Source organism: Conger conger, chromosome 10, assembly GCF_963514075.1.
Source record: "Conger conger chromosome 10, fConCon1.1, whole genome shotgun sequence".
Lineage (NCBI taxonomy): Eukaryota > Metazoa > Chordata > Actinopteri > Anguilliformes > Congridae > Conger > Conger conger.
In genome coordinates this window covers 8,024,576-8,042,831 of record NC_083769.1, presented here as the reverse complement: position 1 = coordinate 8,042,831, position 18,256 = coordinate 8,024,576, and the positions used below count along the sequence as shown (strand labels likewise).

Genomic DNA, 18,256 nt, shown 5'->3' with positions numbered 1-18,256 from the left:
AACTCTATGCTAGCTATGACCCACGTCTATGGGCTAGGACCAGCTATGACCCACGTCTATGGGCTATGACCAGCTATGACCCATGTCCATGGTCTATGACCAGCTGTTTCAAAACATAGCTTGAGCTGGTCAAACCATGTTGAGTATGGTTTGAACTGGCCAACCAGGTACAGCTTGAGCTGTTTTTGTCAGCAGGAAAGACTCAACACTCTCCTCATAGATCCTGGTCCAAAGATAATTCAGGTAATTCAGGCCGGTGGCTTTGTGGAGGCGAGGGCGTTTACCTGCTGGGGGAAGTGGTGCTGCAGGGAGAGGGGGGAGTCCCGGCCCGTCGCGTTCCTCAGCCGCACGGCGCCCTGGCGGTCCAGCGATCGCGGGCGCGGCCCGCGCACCTGGCTGCGCTGGTGCCAGGACTTCAGCTCCTCGGACACCAGCTCCCGCGGCAGCCCCAGGGAGGGGTGGTGGGGGTACTCCCGGAGGGACGGGGCCCGGGCCAGCCTGCTCTGGGGGGGCAGGGCCCTGAGCACGCGCAGGGGCGGGGGGGCCTCCTCCGGCCAGCGCTCGCGCCGAGCGGGAGGGGGGCCGGGGAAGGGAGGGGGCGCCAGGGGAGGGCCCAAATACACCCGGCCCATCTCGATCTCGGGCAGGCAGCCGATCCCGTCGTCCACGGCGCACACCCGGTAGAAGCTGGGAGTGGACTGGTGCTGGGGGACCCTGTAGAAGCTCGGCCCGGTGAAGGCCAGCGGGCCGCTCCTGCTGTGCTTGGAGATGTGGTAGCCGTACGGGGGCGGGCACGGCTTGGACGGCTTGGCGGGGGCCTCGCGGAGGGGGGAGCCGGCGTACGAGGGCACGGAGTGCTCGGAGTGGCTGTCTTCGGAGCTGGACAGGTACACGGGGTTTCCCTGGCCGGGCCTCAGGGGCGAGTACTGGGGCGAGGTCGCCGTGAAGTCGGTCAGTCGTCGCCGTGGCAACTGGGCCCGCCCACGGTTCTGGTCGGGGTCGTGCAAGGACTTGTTAGGAATCCTGTCGGGGGAAAAAAAAAGGAAATAAAACAACATTCCACTTCAGAGGTTTCCAGCCGTCCACAGCCTTTGGCCCACTTAATGAGCACATTTTTGTGACCCACCCCTTAAAATTTACATTTAGGGAGACAAGTTCAAATACGGAATCAAAGGTTGTTTAAACATATTTCTAAATGCACATGCAATAACTTAGCTAGTTTGTCTTTAGAATATGCTCCGATCCAGGGCTACTTAAATAGCCTGCTTCTGATGTACATAATTCATTAATGGAGCTAGATATTTATTGAACCGGGTTTAAGTACCTCACTCAACATAGAGCCCCACCTGGGAATCAAACCTGCAATCTTTGAGTGAGGAGCCAAGTTCCTGAGCCCATTATGCACCAGCGTGTGACTGACCTGGACTGGGAGTACTGGTGTGTGACTGACCTGGACTGGGAGTACTGGTGTGTGACTGACCTGGACTGGGAGTACTGGTGTGTGACTGAACTGAAGGACAGGGAGTACTGGTGTGTGACTGAACTGAAGGACTGGGAGTACTGGTGTGTGACTGGCCTGACGGACTTGGAGTACTGGTGTGTGACTGACCTGGACTGGGAGTACTGGTGTGGGACTGACCTGAAGGACAGGGAGTACTGGTGTGGGACTGACCTGAAGGACTGGGAGTACTGGTGTGGGACTGACCTGGACTGGGAGTACTGGTGTGGGACTGACCTGAAGGACTGGGAGTACTGGTGTGGGACTGACCTGAAGGACTGGGAGTACTGGTGTGGGACTGACCTGAAGGACTGGGAGTACTGGCGGCGTGTGTGCAGCTCTGGGGTGGAGGGGGCGCTGTTGGAGTGGGCGTGGTGCAGCGGCAGGCTCTTGATGCTGGCCAATGGGAACGGGATGGGGGCGTCTCCAAATCGGGGGTCCACTGGAGTGGACACAGGGGTCACCGCTGGACTACTGCAGAGAGAGAGAGAGAGAGAGAGAGAGAGAGAGAGAGAGAGAGAGAGAGGGGGAGAGGGGGAGAGGAGGCGAGAGAGAGGGAGAGAGGGGGAGAGGCCCGGAAAACCGTAAATACAGAGCATTTACACATCACATCACATCAGCTTTACACAAGTGCTGTTTTTACTCTATGTTTGTTTTGAGAGCTCAGAATTATAGGGTTCTTCAGGCTGCAAATGGTTTTTTAGATTTTTAGATTTCAAGTGCTTAAGATGTTTTAAGTCCCACATCAAAGCATTGTTAGGTTTGGTTCTAAATGTTTAAAAATGAAATGCCACACATCTGTTGTACAGCAAAATGACAGGACAAAGAGCTTTTCCGTGTTAAAAACAAACAAAATGTTTGACAGAAGCCTCCAACTCATGTAAATGTGGGTGAACTCAGCATACAACAATGGTAAAAATGCCATTCATGGAGCTGGGATTCTGAAGAAACAACAACGTGCAGAGAGCCAGTACCACACTCAACTGTAATTACCATTTTTGAGGGAACCTACCAGTAGTAAAAAGGCCTATATGTAGCTCTGTAGCCTGTATTTCCAAAATTGCTCAACCTCTGTCCCCACATCCCATATCTCCTTCCCATTGGACCGTCATCAGGCTACATGTCAGGGCAAAAAACCATACTTCTCTCCAACAATTTCCAGCTTCAAACCACTGGGTGTAACTTAACTCCTGTTTTTGTTTAAACAGGAATTGAGTTATCCAGTACCTCAACTCTTAATGGCCTTATAATATGTTTCAGCGAGCTGGAATCAAGGTTGCTCTGGAGATTGTATTTCTTGGTTTGAGTTTATATTTCTGGCATTTCCCCACCGATATGGTGTTCATTTTCTCATTTGCATTTTCCTCATATATAAGAGAAACGGTTTGCGTTTAGTTTATTGATTGTACTGAATAAATATTTGAGAGGTTTATTATTATACATCACTACACAGGACCTTTTACCCTTTCAGTCCCAAGCACAATATGAAGCGGCTCCACTCAAGTCCAAAAGAGGCCTTGGCTTTGGTTGAGGAAACGGAGAAAGCTGAGAATCTAATAGAATCTTTGAGCCCCTATCTTTAATAGGGGCTCAAAACAATAGTACAGCAGACACTGTGATTGGTTGAAAGGGTATATGGCACTGTTGGGATTTTACGGAAGTTACGCTCAAGTTCCCTTGGGACCAAAAGGGTCAACATTACCGAAGAGTCCACGTTTAATGTTTTACGTTTCCCAGTTTATACCGGTTTTGCCGTGCTACAGGCAGGAGAGGGGCGGGGAAGGGAAAGGTGCGGCAGAGGGGTCGTTACCTGGACCGGCTGCTGCTCCTGGAGTGGGGCTTCCTGGGCTTCTGGTAGGGCTGGTCCAGGCTGGACTCCCTCCAGGGTGAGTTCTGGATGGGAGAACGCTCGGACCCCAGGCCAGGGTCCTCCCCGGGCCTCAGCCCCTCCAGAGTCTGGGGGGGTGCATGCTGGGGGCTGGGGTGCAGGACCTGGGGCGCTTCCTCAGAAGGTTTTTGGGGGTCTGAGATCACAGGGGTCTCCGAGGCTGGGCGAGAGGACTGGTTGGACTCAACATCTGAACACACAGAAAAGAGCGGTATGTTTAGAATATATTTCAATATGTGAAGGTGCCAGCCATTTATATTCTCCCATACACTGAATTGTTGAAATACATTGATGACATATTTTAATTCAATATATGGCAGCATATTCCATTTGGCTCATTTGTAGAGACGGCCATCTTACCTTCATCGAGTGTCACGGCATCCGACAAGGAGCTATCATCAGAGATTCCCGGATCTGGGTGCACAAATCAGCATCATATTACCACCGGAGCTCAAAGGCCATGAATTCTCTTTCCATATGAATCAATGCAGTAATATACGTATATACAGGAGTCAATATATTGTGAAATAATTCAATTTAATAACAGGACGCTTTATTAGATAATATTATTTAATTGTACTTTCACAATGACACGGTTACAATTAATTTCATTTTTTATTTCAAAGCAACAGGTTGTTTTGTTCCCCAAAAGCCCACTTTTATTTTATAATGGTACGTCTCCAAATAGAACATTTCAGAGTAGCTGATGACCAGATGACCACACCACGGGATAAGTGTCATCATGAAATTAAGTGTTGCTATGAAATGAAAAAAAGTTATTTGAGGAAATTTGGATTTTATGTACATTCATTCATTCATTTTTATTTTTTTTCCCCCAGTACCTCCTGAGACATTGACATTGAAAACATCCGCTGAGCGTGTACACACAATGGCCTACAGGGGGCGCTGCTCACCTCTCTGAGAGGATGCGTGCTGCAGAGCAGGGGAGTCCCGTCCGTGCCGGAGCCTCAGCTGGCCCACGGCCTCCTGCAGCTCCTTCACCTTCCTCTCCTCCCGCCGGGACTGCTGCTGCCGGCTCCGCCTCACCTGCTTGCTCAGGTGTTCCTCATGGGCCAGTCTCCGGGCCGCCTCAAAGATCTGCAGCTGCAGGGCCAGATCGGCCTCCAGGGAGTGCAGCTCAGGATCCTGGGAGGGAGAACCACCGACAGAGCGGTTAGCAGACAAATATCGATCACCGACGGTATTGCCCTGACTAATACTTACAAATATTAGTCGCTAATATTGTAGCTAATAGCTAAAACTTTTCATATCCGACACTGTCTATCTTGTAATGCAGAAACATTTTCTGCAAGACTAGTTCATCTCATCTTACGCTGCTTGTTCTGTCGAGATAAACGGACGCTCTGATTATCGATGGATTCGGCAGCAGGATACGCACCCCTCCGTCCTGCCAGATGCTCTCCTCGTCGAGCTTGAAGGCGGCCCCGATGCGACGGCGGATTCGTGGGAGCTTCTCGCCGGGCAGTAGGGGGTAGTCCGAGGAAAGCTCCCCCGTCAGCTCCTGTGTGAGCAACGGGAACCAAGGTCAGGCCAAGCAAGCAGACCAAGACGACCCAAACCCACACTGCATTTGCCTTAAAGAAGTACAGCGGTGGCAGCCAGGTCAGGAACGAAGGCTGCCTGACCCACACTCCGAAGGTCACATGCATTTCTGGTACTTTTGCCTAGACGTGTCAAAGGGTTTATTTTCCACAAATGCAGAGTGATTTGGACTTGGTTTTGCATATTTTGCTCGTTTCAAGATGAAGCTACGACAGTCTTATTTTCAAATAGATTTTTCCTTATTTTACAAAGAGAATGTTTGGCTTCCCCATTGACTCAACATCATTCCATGTGTTACTCCAGTTATTGGCCAAAACAAAAGAAAGGCATCTTCTGCAAACGAGTAAGTGCATGGTGTCAGTAATTTCAGTGATGTGTCAACACACTTGTCTTCATCAACAGTCTCAATACTAACAAATACTTTTGATCTGATCCTCATTAATTTGCTAAGCGTGTACTCTACCACAATTCTGACATACACTGGAAATGAAAATGAGACAAATTTGATGAAAAATAACTCAAGGAAATGGAGGAGAAAGTATTTGGGAAAACATGACAAGTGGGGCAGATATGTAATAGATAATATGAACCACAATAACGCTGGTATTCACGTAAAAGGTTTTTACATGAAATCCAATGTGAATGACTGGGAAGCTACCAAGCTAAGCTATCTAATCGAAGTCTTTGTAATGTGTAGGGAACCAAAAAAACCTTAAATCTAGATGGTTTTGAATTGGTTAGAATAGCTCAGTTAGCATGTTCCCATTTAAGTTCTCGATTCTTATTTTTAAGTCAAAAACAAACTGCAAAGCCTTTACTCATTTAACAGGTGTTTGTGTTAAATCATTAATTATTAAGGGCTACAAAAGCAGAGGATAGGATATTGTTTTCTGCAGTCCATACCAATGGATTGAATCCGCTGATTAGAAACCTGCAAATTCAGAAGAAACCTACAAAAACAAAGCCATGTTGCTGAGCAACTTCATGCCAGAGAGATTTGCTTGGCACGGCAGCAGAAAAGGCAGGTAGGCTCAGTGCCCTGGGCATTTGAATACAACCCAAAATGGGGTCAGTCATTCTCAGATATGGTGAGCTTTGGCATATTCCTTCAGATATTCAGACCCCAGACTGCATCATAACTGACTTCACTCTATTATGTTGTGGTAGCTTTCAGTTGAAAGTCTCTGTCTCTGTAATTCCATTATAGTACTCAACATGTAATGCACAAAACAAATTAGACACACATTTTATGCCAAAAAGTCCTAGTTGGGAAACAGGGTCCTGTTAACATTTGTACCTGCTATGACTACGCAAATGTTGTGGCCACATTTTTGACTCGAGCCAATTTTTACATATCACTCAAATATCCTTATGGGCCAACAGGCAACTTCCAGACCGATCTTCATCTCGGTAAACACAGCTTAACTAGACTTACTGCTCATCAAGTTTTCTTCATGAGGGAGTATATCTCTCACCAGTATGGTTTGAAGCAGGTGGCAACAGGCTTCCTCTCATAACATATTCTATTACACACTTAAATAGCTACATAATTTGTCTTTCATCGTACACAATAAAGTTTTTTTCTCCACAGCTGAAACCAGACTGCATGAATAATATCCACAAAAATCTCACTTATTTTCCTCCTCACCCTGAAACCTTATCGATGAACGCAGCAAGACGTGCTGGTTTTTGATCCACGCTTGACAGAAAGCCGTGCTTTCATAAACAAAACCTATATTAAACTGTGTCGGAAGAGAAAGAACAAATTACACCCTGTGTTATGTAGGTATGTATCACAAGGCAAGAACGATACCGACGCAGACAATACAATATGAGCATCGGCTCCTGATCCCTTCCGAAAAACGATCTGTCGTCAGCTCTTCCACACCTAGGCAGGCCCCAACAGGCGAGGCTTTACCCTCATGTCAAATGGAAAACCTGAACGGGTTCATTGACCTGCTTTTTTATTCAGATAAAGTAGATAGCCCTAGGCAGGTAAAGCTGGTACTCTAGTTCCATCCCAGCCAAGCGGCCAAAACCGGGCTTCTTTTCTGAAGCTCATTCCCTGGTCAGGCTGAGAGACGGTGCTCACCAGCGCCACTGCCGTTGGCTTCAGTATTGGTCATTCAGACCCGTTTTCAATGTAAAGCCAATGGCACAATTGCGGTGAAAATACAAAGCCAATATTGTTTTCCCCATAAAAAGTCCCAAGAAGTCTTCATCTAATGTCTCCCCATGTGCCAACTTTCTTTACGTTATTGTGTCATTAGGACAATACAGCTACCCTTATACTATCAGGGACAGATTAGATCACTTCTATCTCACATGCTTAGTGGAGGAGCCACACTCTGCTTCCCGACTGCGTAGTCTCTGGCTCCAAATTCTACAAGATGGTGGCACCAGTAAACTCCACCGCACTTTTCACGAGCCCGTGGATAGTCGGTGGGTGAGGTAACAGGCACTTGGCCCATACCTTCTCTGCAGCCTATGACCCCAGCCCCCCAGCGGCGGGTCCCTCTGGACTCTGGGCTCTACTCACCGCCTCGCGGATGCACAGCTTCTTCAGCTCCAGCAGGCACAGCTCCAGCCGGTCCTCCAGGGACTTGTGCTTCAGCTTCATGGCCCGCGTGTGAGTGGTCAGGTCCTTAATGGGAGAGGTGGGGCTGTCCGGGCCTAGGAGAGACCACAACAACCAACGCTTCGTCAAAACCAACCGTGCAAGGTAAAGGGAGGTGGAGCGTTGGGCCACTGCATGGACTGTGGACATTCAGACCAGATCTTAAGCCCAGTGGACACAGGTGAGATCCCCTAGTGCTGTGGATTCTTAACTGATGAATGGATGACGTGGGTTCACTGTGATTGATGAATGTTGTCCCAGTAACAGCCAATCAAATTCATCCCATCAAAAAGCTATCGAATCATGCAGCATTTAATTGGTTGTTGCATTTTGTTCTTTGTGAAGCCTCTTCTGTGATAGGTTCACCATGCGATGTGATTCACGCAACACAAAAACATATTTAAAAATGTAACAATTGGGAGATGTCCATGAGCCGAAAGTAGTTCCCCAACATTGCTACATCATTACACCAAGTTAACATAAAGGGCCAGTGATGACTCTAAACTGGTTCTATTGAGTGCACCAAATTCCTGTGAGATTAGAAGATAAATCTCCTCAGGTGCATTGAGAGCTAGCTTGTTGTGTTCGCCTTTCGTGGTTTCAGGTCAGGAGGTCATGCTTTAGACAACCACGACAGGATTGGTGAATATGTGGAAAAACACTCCCCCCTTCCTCTGTCTGACTTCATAATCTGCCATTGTGGAAAACAGACAGTGCATGACCGGATTACATTAGCAGAGAAGAATGTTACCACCAGCCCCTCTGAGAAGTATGAAGCATGACATTAAGACAAGAGGCTGTACCTCTGATATAGGGTTCATTCTCAGTCACACAAAGATATGATTCTTCTCGAAACGTCTTCCCCAAATTATACAAAGGTCAACAAAGGCCCCATATAAATTACCACTGCGGGCACATAACGTTACTGTGGAATCTACTAAAAAACCAACCCAAAATATATTGAACGCTGAGAAGATGCTATACATAGAAACATTTTTCCAAGGGTTGTGTGCATCATGCTGAAAAAAACATGGCTTCCACATTCACACAGCTATGGAGCTCATACACAACCTGGCTGCCAAGATATCAGGCAACAGACAACACAGTCCTGGGTCAAATATGTTGAGATACTTTAACCCATCCCATCAGCATCTAAAGGGGAAGTATTTCAGGCACTTATTTGGTGCAGATGCTCAGTCCTTACCAGACTGCAGTATGATGCCGCTATCTGTGTCACTGATCTCCTCCTTGCTCTCCATGTCTTTGATCCAAAGTCTCCAAACTCAGAAGAGATATCGCCTGGGTTCAGGAACGTCTGCAACAGAGGGAAAGTTTACATTTACATTTTAGTCATTTGGCAGACGCTTTTAATCCAAAGCGACTTACAAGTGCATAGGTTCTACCATAAGTCAGAGCATCACATCCAGGAACTAGCAAAATAAAGTTCTGGCAATTCAGTAGGCAGGTTCACGTTAAAACTTAATTTTACAGAGAAGATAACACTGGCACCAGCTCTAGCCGTTCTCAAGAATCTTCAATCCCAGGCATACGCTAAACCATCGGCCATTACGGCCGTTTTGCTCGGTACATGCGTCCACCTGAACACTGTCTCCAGGCTAGATTCCTAAAAGGACATGCTTCCTACAGCTTGTTAAAATAACAATGGACGAGTACACAACGCAAATGCTTTCAGACAATTATCTTGAGTGCCCTTCAACCACAGAAACTCAGTGCGGCTAATCTCAGAAACCACAGCTCTTTTCGCGACCCCTGTGTCACTCCAGGCTACCCACGCAACCTTTTCCCACCGCCTGCACTCAGGAAATGGGTTAGCTAACTTGCCCATCCCTCCTCCAGCCAAGGCAGGCCGGCTCAAGCCCAGACTCGCTCGTCATCCTCAAAGTCGTGTAAGCCTGGCGAAAACTGAGTGCGTTCTTTTGGCACGATGAGTCTCACCAGTTCAACACTCCCGTGTGATTCAAGTCCCAACATTTGGCAATGTACCTTCGCGAGTAAACGAACGGTTAGTCGCTTCTTACAATCTGGTGTTGGGGGGTGGTGATTCAAGTTGACCCATTACCAAACACCTACCGAGGACACTGGGTAAAACACGAGGAGCTGAAAACACAGAAGTGTTTTTCAATAAAACAAATCTCACAAGCTATACCTTCCCAGTCTAGATGCTTTAGACACTGTATACAGGATCAAGAGTTCCTCAACCCTGCCGCATCCCCACAAATTGTCCAGAGATATAGCAAAAACATTCAGACTTTAAACATTAGACTTCGACTCCAGCTGTATCTGTAGAGGGTCTGAAATGGGAACATTGGATCATGAAACTGACAGTAATTTTATTAGCATAGGACATCCGTGCAGATTGGTCAGAGGTATCTATCATCAAAACATCCACTTGGTCAGGCTGATGGTGCTATAACATTATGAGCTCGACAAGTGCAGCGATGTCACTGTTTGTGTATCACAGGAAAGCACTGTTCAATTCAGGGGCGGGGCTGTAAGGGCCGAGGTTCTTGCTCTGTGGCGAAACTGAAGGCCTGAATTTCAGAGGTTTCCGTGGGTTTGAGGAGGACCCTCTGGGCATCAGCGGTGGGAAAGGGAGGCTCCACGACATTACCTATTCATTTACATTTACATTTTAGTCATTTGGCAGACGCTTAATCCAAAGCGACTTACAAGTGCATAGGTTCTACCATAAGTCAGAGCATCACATCCAGAAACCAGCAAAATACACAGGAAATGCTGTTCTAAACATAGTTGTCATCAGAAGTGCATTTTTTTTTTTTTTTGGGGGGGGGGGGGGGGAGGGGGGGGTTAGACAAGGATAGGGATATCAGAAAGGAGGGGCAGGGGAAATCAGGAGGGAGGACTAAGGTAGAGTTTGAAAAGGTGGGTTTTGAGTCTGCGTTGAAATAGGGGGAGGGATTCTGCTGTTCTGACAGTGGTAGGCAAGTCATTCCACCACTGAGGAACCAGAACGGAAAACAGGCGTGAACGTGCAGCTCGACCGCCAGGTGCACGTAGAGAGGGAACCGTAAGTCGACCAGAGCTGGCAGACCGGAGTGGTCTAGCTGGGGAGTAGGGAGTGATCAGGGATTGTATGTAAGGTGGGGCAGTCCCCTTCAATGGATAAAGCTGTAAGGTGTGCAGTCAGGCACTGACTGAACCAGTGAAGACAAACTGATTAGCTCATAGAAATGAGTCACTGCAGCCAATGAGACCTTCCCTTCACATCCCCAGGTATTGACCAAAGCACTTGTGAGTGTTGTATGTTGCTCTGGATACAAGTGTCCACTAAATGCCAGAAATGTCATGCTTTCTGGTAAGGATTTTACATCCTGAAGAATCCATGAAAAGCTAGTTTACTCAAACCAAAAGCCACTTTCCTGCACCCTGCCTGCACATTCATGTCTATTGGTTCACTTTTTAGAATTTCACCTGATTAAATTGCTGACATACACCCGTTTTTAAGTTTTCAAAAGTTGGGCAAAATGAGATTAACAATTAAGATTTGACTATGTTAATATGCCACTCATTCATACACCATGCTCTCTTCCTGATGTCACACAGGTGATATCATACAGCAAACTGATTGACATAACCCTCGCAGCTACAGATTCTTGCAAATGACACCACTATTTGACCCAACTGCACCAAGGGGCAAATGACCAAGTCCACACTTAAAAACCGTGACACTCAGCTGGGTAGTCACCCGCGCTTTGCTGGCAGTCTGGAAAGCTTCCGCTTCATGGAACACTGGGCAGAGTTCTGCCCTGTGATGTAATCATCGCTCTTTGGAGGGGATCTGCCTGCTTGAGAATCATCCGCAGGCAAGTTAAAAAGCTACAGTCGTAAAAGTGTGACTCAGTCAGCACTGCGCCAAGGACATCGACAGCTTATCGTTTACTACCTTGAAACTAAGCTACTGTTGACAAATACAGCATCGAGAATTGCACACAGGCGAAGTCGAATCTCAAAAGCAATCGTGTGACGCGAGTTTCAAAGCAATAATGACGGATAGGCCTACAAGCGCCTATGAAAATGATCATTTAAAGGCAACGGAAATGGGACAAATGAAAAGCATTAAATGGTGACCTTACTATAATTTGCGATGTAAAACTGCTACATGCAGCTAGGATCATTTGGCTGCCTTTAGGGTGTAACAAAATCATGGAATGAAATAATTAAAAAAGTTAATTCTTCTAAAATACATCCATGATGTTTTTTGTTTTTTGTTTTTTATTCGCGGAAACAAAGCAACATCTGCGGTAGCCCCATACCATATTTAACATAATTACAGTACACGCGGTCATTATGTCGCCTAAGTGAATTTGCATTGGCATATCTCCGTCTCCCTTAAATTGAACACCTTTTGGTGGGGGTAGCTAACCCACCTCTCACCAATTCACGAAGGCGATGGGACGGCCGTCTGAGTCACTTCCATGCCCGTTACGAAACAAAAGCCGTTAAATTGCAGTTTTAACTCAACGGGAGGCACGAGTTGCACATTTCACGAAATCGTTTGGAGTGCCCTGAAATAGTTTTAAATGTGTAGTTAAGACTTACAACCCAATAATTGTCTACACCAACGTTACCCAAAACAAGGGCCAAAACATCGAATATGGCATTATGTAGCCTATATGGTAATTTAAGGGCCAATAGCATTTACTTTATGTTGCTCCGCTCAAAGAAACCCCGTTGGTTTACACGTGGAATGTAGATACACCAAATACAGATTAACAGACACAGATAAAACACATTGGTTTCGAATCAAATCTGTACAATATGTAAATTAAGAGCCTCAACTACAAATGTTTTTAAATATCAAACATTCCATTAGACCGATCGGATACAACGCGTAAAACAGTAATCTAGTTAGCCGAATAAGATCGAAAAGTAAATGAGCATGATGAAACAACTGTCAAACGAACGTTAAACATCCATTTGACACATTTACTATATACGACAGTCCCGAATCAACGTCTGTCGCTGAAATAAAATGAAAGGAACGGAGAAGCACTTACTTGTTGCCATATGCGGCCCCGGTTGGCATTTAAAAATGAATCCTGAGCTCTACTTCCACAGAGCCAAAGTCTACTATGACCCGCAGGTTGGTCCGCCTGGTGAGGTAAGGGTGTGGGGGAAGTTACCGGCTCACGTATTGGAGGGAGTGGCGAGAAGGCGCGCATAGCTACTTGAGAACAACGCTCTTTTGTGTGGTACCTTTTCAGAGTTGGACAGCGCTGTGTAAACAAAAACCGGACTCTCTCGCTGGCTTTTCTCTTTGAATTGTTTGGAGATATCATTTTGTTAAGAAAAAAGCTTTGTCCATTAACATCGCAAAATGTACCAATAATTCGACTTGGATAATTAGAACAATGTTGTATGCAGCTCCTAGCCCATAAAACATTTGCCAGATAGCATTGGCGTGCAACATTTTTCTCATTCAAGTCGAATTATTGGTAAATTGACAGACAATGACAAGCTTTATATGAAGCTATAAGTCACATATAGCTTGCTCTTACCTTACAATGCGTCAGCTTAAGTTATTAGTTAACGCCTCATGCGTATAAGTGTATTTGCATAGCATATTTTCAAATAAAGTGCATCACAATAAAAATAACACGCAATAAAGGATTAATAGGAAAATAAATAATAACAATAAACTTTAACAACATAAATAATATCTAATATATATTACGCGCTTTTCGTTGAGTGAACAATCCCAAAGCGGTATATAAAACGATAGCATGAAAGATTAAACAAAATAGACCTAGGTATATAATAAAGACCAAATAAAAACAAGATAGAAACACTTTTGCGATGAACCAAATGCTTTCTTTAAAGGGTGCTTTAACTTGTTCTTCAAATGTGTACTGACAGAGCCTGTGATTCGTTTTAAAATAAACTCTTTTGTGCATTCTGTGTCGTTTCTTTTGAACAAAACGTTTTTCCCCATAAGATGGCGCTGTAACATAACACCACCGTCCTTACCGTCACATATTTCGGCTCGGGGGCCACATTTCTGTAAATTGATAGGTTTCACCAACATCAATGTGCCAATTGTAGCAAAAGTACGTGTCCGTGCAAATAAAAAAAAAAACGACCAAGATACCATGTTTGTGGGTTACAAAGGCCTAGCTATAGCAGAATATTTTAGCAAGCTCGTCAGCTACCGTTTCAAAATGAACGGGATTGTTCAGAAATAAATGCAAAAGTAATTATGTTGAATAAATGATGCACGCAGACACACGCGCACGCATTGCCCATAGTCCTGTGCACCGACCATGCCCTCGAAATTGGGTGTGAACATGAATCACAATGAACTACAATACTCAATTCTCCTGCCAACGACAGCGTTGGCGCACTTAACAAAGAAATTTGGCCGCATGCTTGACTGTTCTCGTGCGCGACGGATATCCAAAACCAGTTGGCAGATTGGGCGCCATGGAAACGAGACGCGACGGAGCGGGTCGAGCAGGACCCTGTTTGCGGGGGCAGGACCCTTTTTTGCGGGGGCCCGGCCCTCGAAAGGAAGCAGATGGCGGTCGGAATGCTCTCTCTCTCGGCACCTGCTCCCCCGCCACATCCCACGAATTCAACAAGCACTTCCACACCACGCAGTGGGCTGTGAAGGGTAAAAATGATTCAGGGTGGGGCTCTCCTATGCCACATAAGATGGATTCCATGGGATCATATCACACACCATGCATCTGGCCCTGCCCGGGCTGATCTTAGCTTTCACAGATCACCCCAACATGAGTTTCATCTGGCTTTTTTCCAAGCCCTTCAATGTATTAAAACATTTAAACATTTGAGCCATTTTCTAACTAGTTATTGTATTTATTTTACAGTCAAAATTCTGTAAATATTGCATAGTGTAACAAATACTGCAAAATTTTGTGCACTTATTCGTCATTGCCCAGAGATGTCCAACACAAGTCCAAGGGTTGTTATGGCCAAGAAATGTCTTTTCCCTTGTCAACAAGTTTTTTTTTACAGCATTCACCAATTCATCAACTGTTTTTATTAGACATAATATCTAGATTACTACTATATTTGTTGTCATTTTGACATACTGCACAAACTTTTCGACACTGCGGACATGTACTGTGTCCATACACATAGTGTGATCTTCACCAAAACCATCCAGTGTGAAACCTTTGCAGTTGCTGGCTTCCTCAAACAGAAACAGTGAGATGTGAGGAAAAAGGTGAAAGTGACTGGCAAGTAAGATTTACGAGTTGCATAATTGATTTGGCTGGGAGTCGATGGGAGAACTTTTTTTTTTTTTGGTCTGGAACCACTTACCCCCCTAGCTACTCCCCAACTCCCCCACCCCAAACTCCATCTGCTTCACTTCCAAAAGCAGGGAATACTATAACCCCAACCGCCACAGCATGAGTAGCACTCTACTCTCAATTATTACTTTATTTTCATTTTCAAATGACTGGCAGTGTCCATGTTGAAATGCCTTCATAAACCTATTTTCAATTTAGTAATTACATTTGAATGTAATATTACTGTCCCTTCTAAAGTTCAAAATCAATTTAAAATATTTAATTAATTTCAGATTTAGAGCTGCATGTGATTATTTATATCTAAAATATATTACAAATAATGCTTTCAAATTTTCATTTCTTTTACTTGAGAATATGAATTAAATTTGCTGCTTGGCACAGAAATATATTGCCAATATACAAGCAAGCTAATTATTGATGACAAAGAGATGGCTATAGGTGGTAATTATTTATAGTACTACATAGTATTATACTCAACATCAAACTCATTCTCATAATTATATATCATCATGTTATGAAACTGACTTTTTGGCCAGGGAAAGTTAACTGTGTTAGAACCCCCACAGACATTACTAAAAATAGATTGGGATTGCCCTCAGTCCATATGAATTATCCAGCATGCACAACAATAAAAATAAAAAACTGCCCAATAAGCAGTTTGATGATGAGCTCAGTCAACATAGCAAAGGGACTTACGAATCTGATAAGCAGTCGGAACCTCTGATGAGCGTGTATTCTAAATCAGATAATCAAATCGGAACCTCTGATGCGCACGCATTCTAAATAAGATAACCAATCGGAACCTCTGATGCGCACGCATTCAAAATGAGATAACCAATCGGAAACCCTGAACGAAGTGTGTTTGCATTGGGCACATCCACGGGATTACAGGATTAAGCAGACAGGGTTTTCCGAGCCTCCTGCCGGTGGCGTTTCATCCGCACATGCCGTTAGATTACGAGGCGGGGGTATGCACACCAGCGTAGTCTCCCATGAGAAAGTCGAGCGGGATGTTGTTTCGCCCATCTGAGTGTCGTCTCTCATTCAGAGGGGGCGCTCATGCGCGCGCTGATGCGGCAGGGAGCGGAGCGGCGGCCCACACAAAGGGACCGGGGGTGTGCTACTAAAACAACCCCCCATCCTGACCCCCCTTATCTGTACAATCTGCTGCGGAGGCCAATATCTCCTGACACCTCCGGAGGCATTAGCCAGTGGGCATCCAGCAGACAGAGAGACTCCAGTCCAACGGACCGACTAGTCCTACACAAATATGCGTGCAGGAAGGAGGTTATCCCACTGGCGTCCCACAGGGGCTGATGCTTGGTCCCCTTTTCTATACACACCAAATCACTTGGTCCAGTTATCTGTGCTCATTGAGTGTCATTTCATCTAAATGACACTCAGGCCTTTCATTTTTCTCCCTCTGATTCTCAAGGCACTGTCTTTGGGCACTTCTGCATGTCCATCCCCCTACCCACAGCTCAACCTGTGGATTGATGCCTTAGTCATTGTCAACAGCTCCCCAGCGTCTCCCTGCCGGTCCGCTAAGAAGCTTGTAAGACCCCTGATTACCAGGTGAGCTTCTCAGTACACATCATAGCGAAACTCTCAGCCCTGTAGCTCCTCCCATCACAGCCTCAGGGGAATCAGCCCCTTCCACACACGAGAGGCCGCAGAGTTACTCATCCAAGCCCTCGTAACTTCTCACCTGGACGACTCTAACGCCTTGCTGCCTGGTCTTCAGCCTGCCTAAATTCACCCTCCTCCTCTCCTGTCTTCAGACAACGACTACACTACACACTCGGACCGTTCAGCTTCCTGTCCCCAGCTGGCTGTCCCAGCTCATTGAGCTCCCAGCAGCCACCCCCCACAGCCCTGGCTCCTCTCCACCCTCATCATGTGATGGCAGAAGCACCCGGGTCACAGGCTGCCTTCCACAACTAGAAGATCACCTTTTCTTGACTCAACCTCAATATCTCTGGTGATTTTGCTGAACATGATAAATTGCGCTTTCCTAAGTCGCATTGGGATAAATTGCTAAAACGTTATCGTGACTAAACTGTAGTCGTTTGCTGGATGGGGTGTTGACCAATGGGGTTAGGGGTGAGAGGGCAGGATGGTGTCAGAGGTGAAGCCCTCAGGGAGCGGTTACTCTTTGGATGACTCTTCACACGACTCTCCAGGTCAGGATTAGGCAACTGCAATCCTGAAGAGGAGGACGCGGCTATGGGACCTACCATCTTTTGTCTCCTCCCCAACAACCCTTAATGGCTCAACTGACCCACCATCATGAGCAGCTCCCCAAAGCGGGCCATGTGTTTGAAGGGGGATTCTGTAGATTGATGGTGGTGAAGAGATATCTATAGAATCTGTTTGATAGTGGCGTTTCCCCCCACTGGGCTCAAGAGTGTGCCCACCCCTCTCCACCCCCACCCCCCCTTCCTTTCATTCTCACGCTAATCTGAAGATGAAAATGTAGCCTCAGCGGAAATGTTTCTCTAACGAGCCGGCGTACAGGGGCCCCAGGGAGACATTCACCGTCTCCTCTGGGGTCCGCAGAGCTGCCATCTCCTGGAATGCAGACTTCTTGCATATTCACTTATCTCCACACCTTAGCCCCGCTCCCAAACACCAGTGAGGCCTGGTCTGAGAAGCAAGAAACCTTTTTTTTTTTTCTAAAAAAGAAGTGAAGTTTTTGAGGCTTGTAATTACAATCCTTATGTGGGAAGATGGGCGGTGGTGCTGATGTATTGGTTAAAAACCAAACGATTTCTCGAAAACCAAGCGTGACTTATTTCAGACTCTGGCGAGTGGTCAAAATCCATTCGGCAACGTGTATCCATTGTACCGAAGCTGGAAAAATGTTGTGAATCAATCTTGAAAAGCTCAGGAAGAAAGAAAATTAACTCGCAGCGCATTTCCATTCACCACTCCTTGTTATTAGTCAAGTCCCGATACAGATTTAAAAAAAAGGTCAAAAGTGTAACAGCAAACAAAAGAACAATGGCCATGATAAGAGAAATGCTACTTTCAATCTCTGAAAACAGGCCCGTAAGCAGGAAAGCTGGTCACTAAATTATTTTCTATGAATGCAACAGGTCATGGAAAAGGAACCTGTTAAAAAATACAAAAGAGAAAGATACATTTAGAGAGCTGGCTACATTTGGCAAGCCCGAGTAAACCTGGTATGTCATCTCATATCTGTTACAGGAAGGTAATGTTCTTCTTATCTTCTTCTTCAGTCAGTCGCAGTAATACAGTCCTATGGGCCTGCTAGTGTCTGTTCCTGTTTAGTCCTGTTTATACCCAAACAGAAGAGGCTGTGTATTCAAAAGGCTATGACAGCCAAAATGTGAAAGCTTTAAATACAACTG

The 18,256-nt window shown here is 45.9% G+C and overlaps 1 protein-coding gene across 3 annotated transcripts in view; it reads right to left on the bottom strand.

The window, feature by feature from the left end:
• The window catches only part of inavab (innate immunity activator b), a 28,724-nt gene that overhangs the window by 6,341 nt on the left and 4,127 nt on the right, over positions 1-18,256 (bottom strand). The window contains exons 1-9 of one of the 3 annotated variants that reach the window (XM_061257133.1): positions 12,606-12,732; positions 8,771-8,881; positions 7,489-7,622; positions 4,786-4,908; positions 4,301-4,532; positions 3,747-3,800; positions 3,309-3,576; positions 1,802-1,972; positions 285-1,023 (exon numbers count right to left, since the gene is read on the bottom strand). In XM_061257133.1, coding sequence (XP_061113117.1) covers positions 285-1,023; positions 1,802-1,972; positions 3,309-3,576; positions 3,747-3,800; positions 4,301-4,532; positions 4,786-4,908; positions 7,489-7,622; positions 8,771-8,825 — 1,776 coding nt within the window. In that variant the 5' untranslated portion in view covers positions 8,826-8,881; positions 12,606-12,732. Of the gene's footprint in view, positions 1-284; positions 1,024-1,801; positions 1,973-3,308; positions 3,577-3,746; positions 3,801-4,300; positions 4,533-4,785; positions 4,909-7,488; positions 7,623-8,770; positions 8,882-12,605; positions 12,733-18,256 lie in introns of those variants that run through there. The other 2 variants (XM_061257132.1, XM_061257134.1) reach the window with 2 other exon arrangements.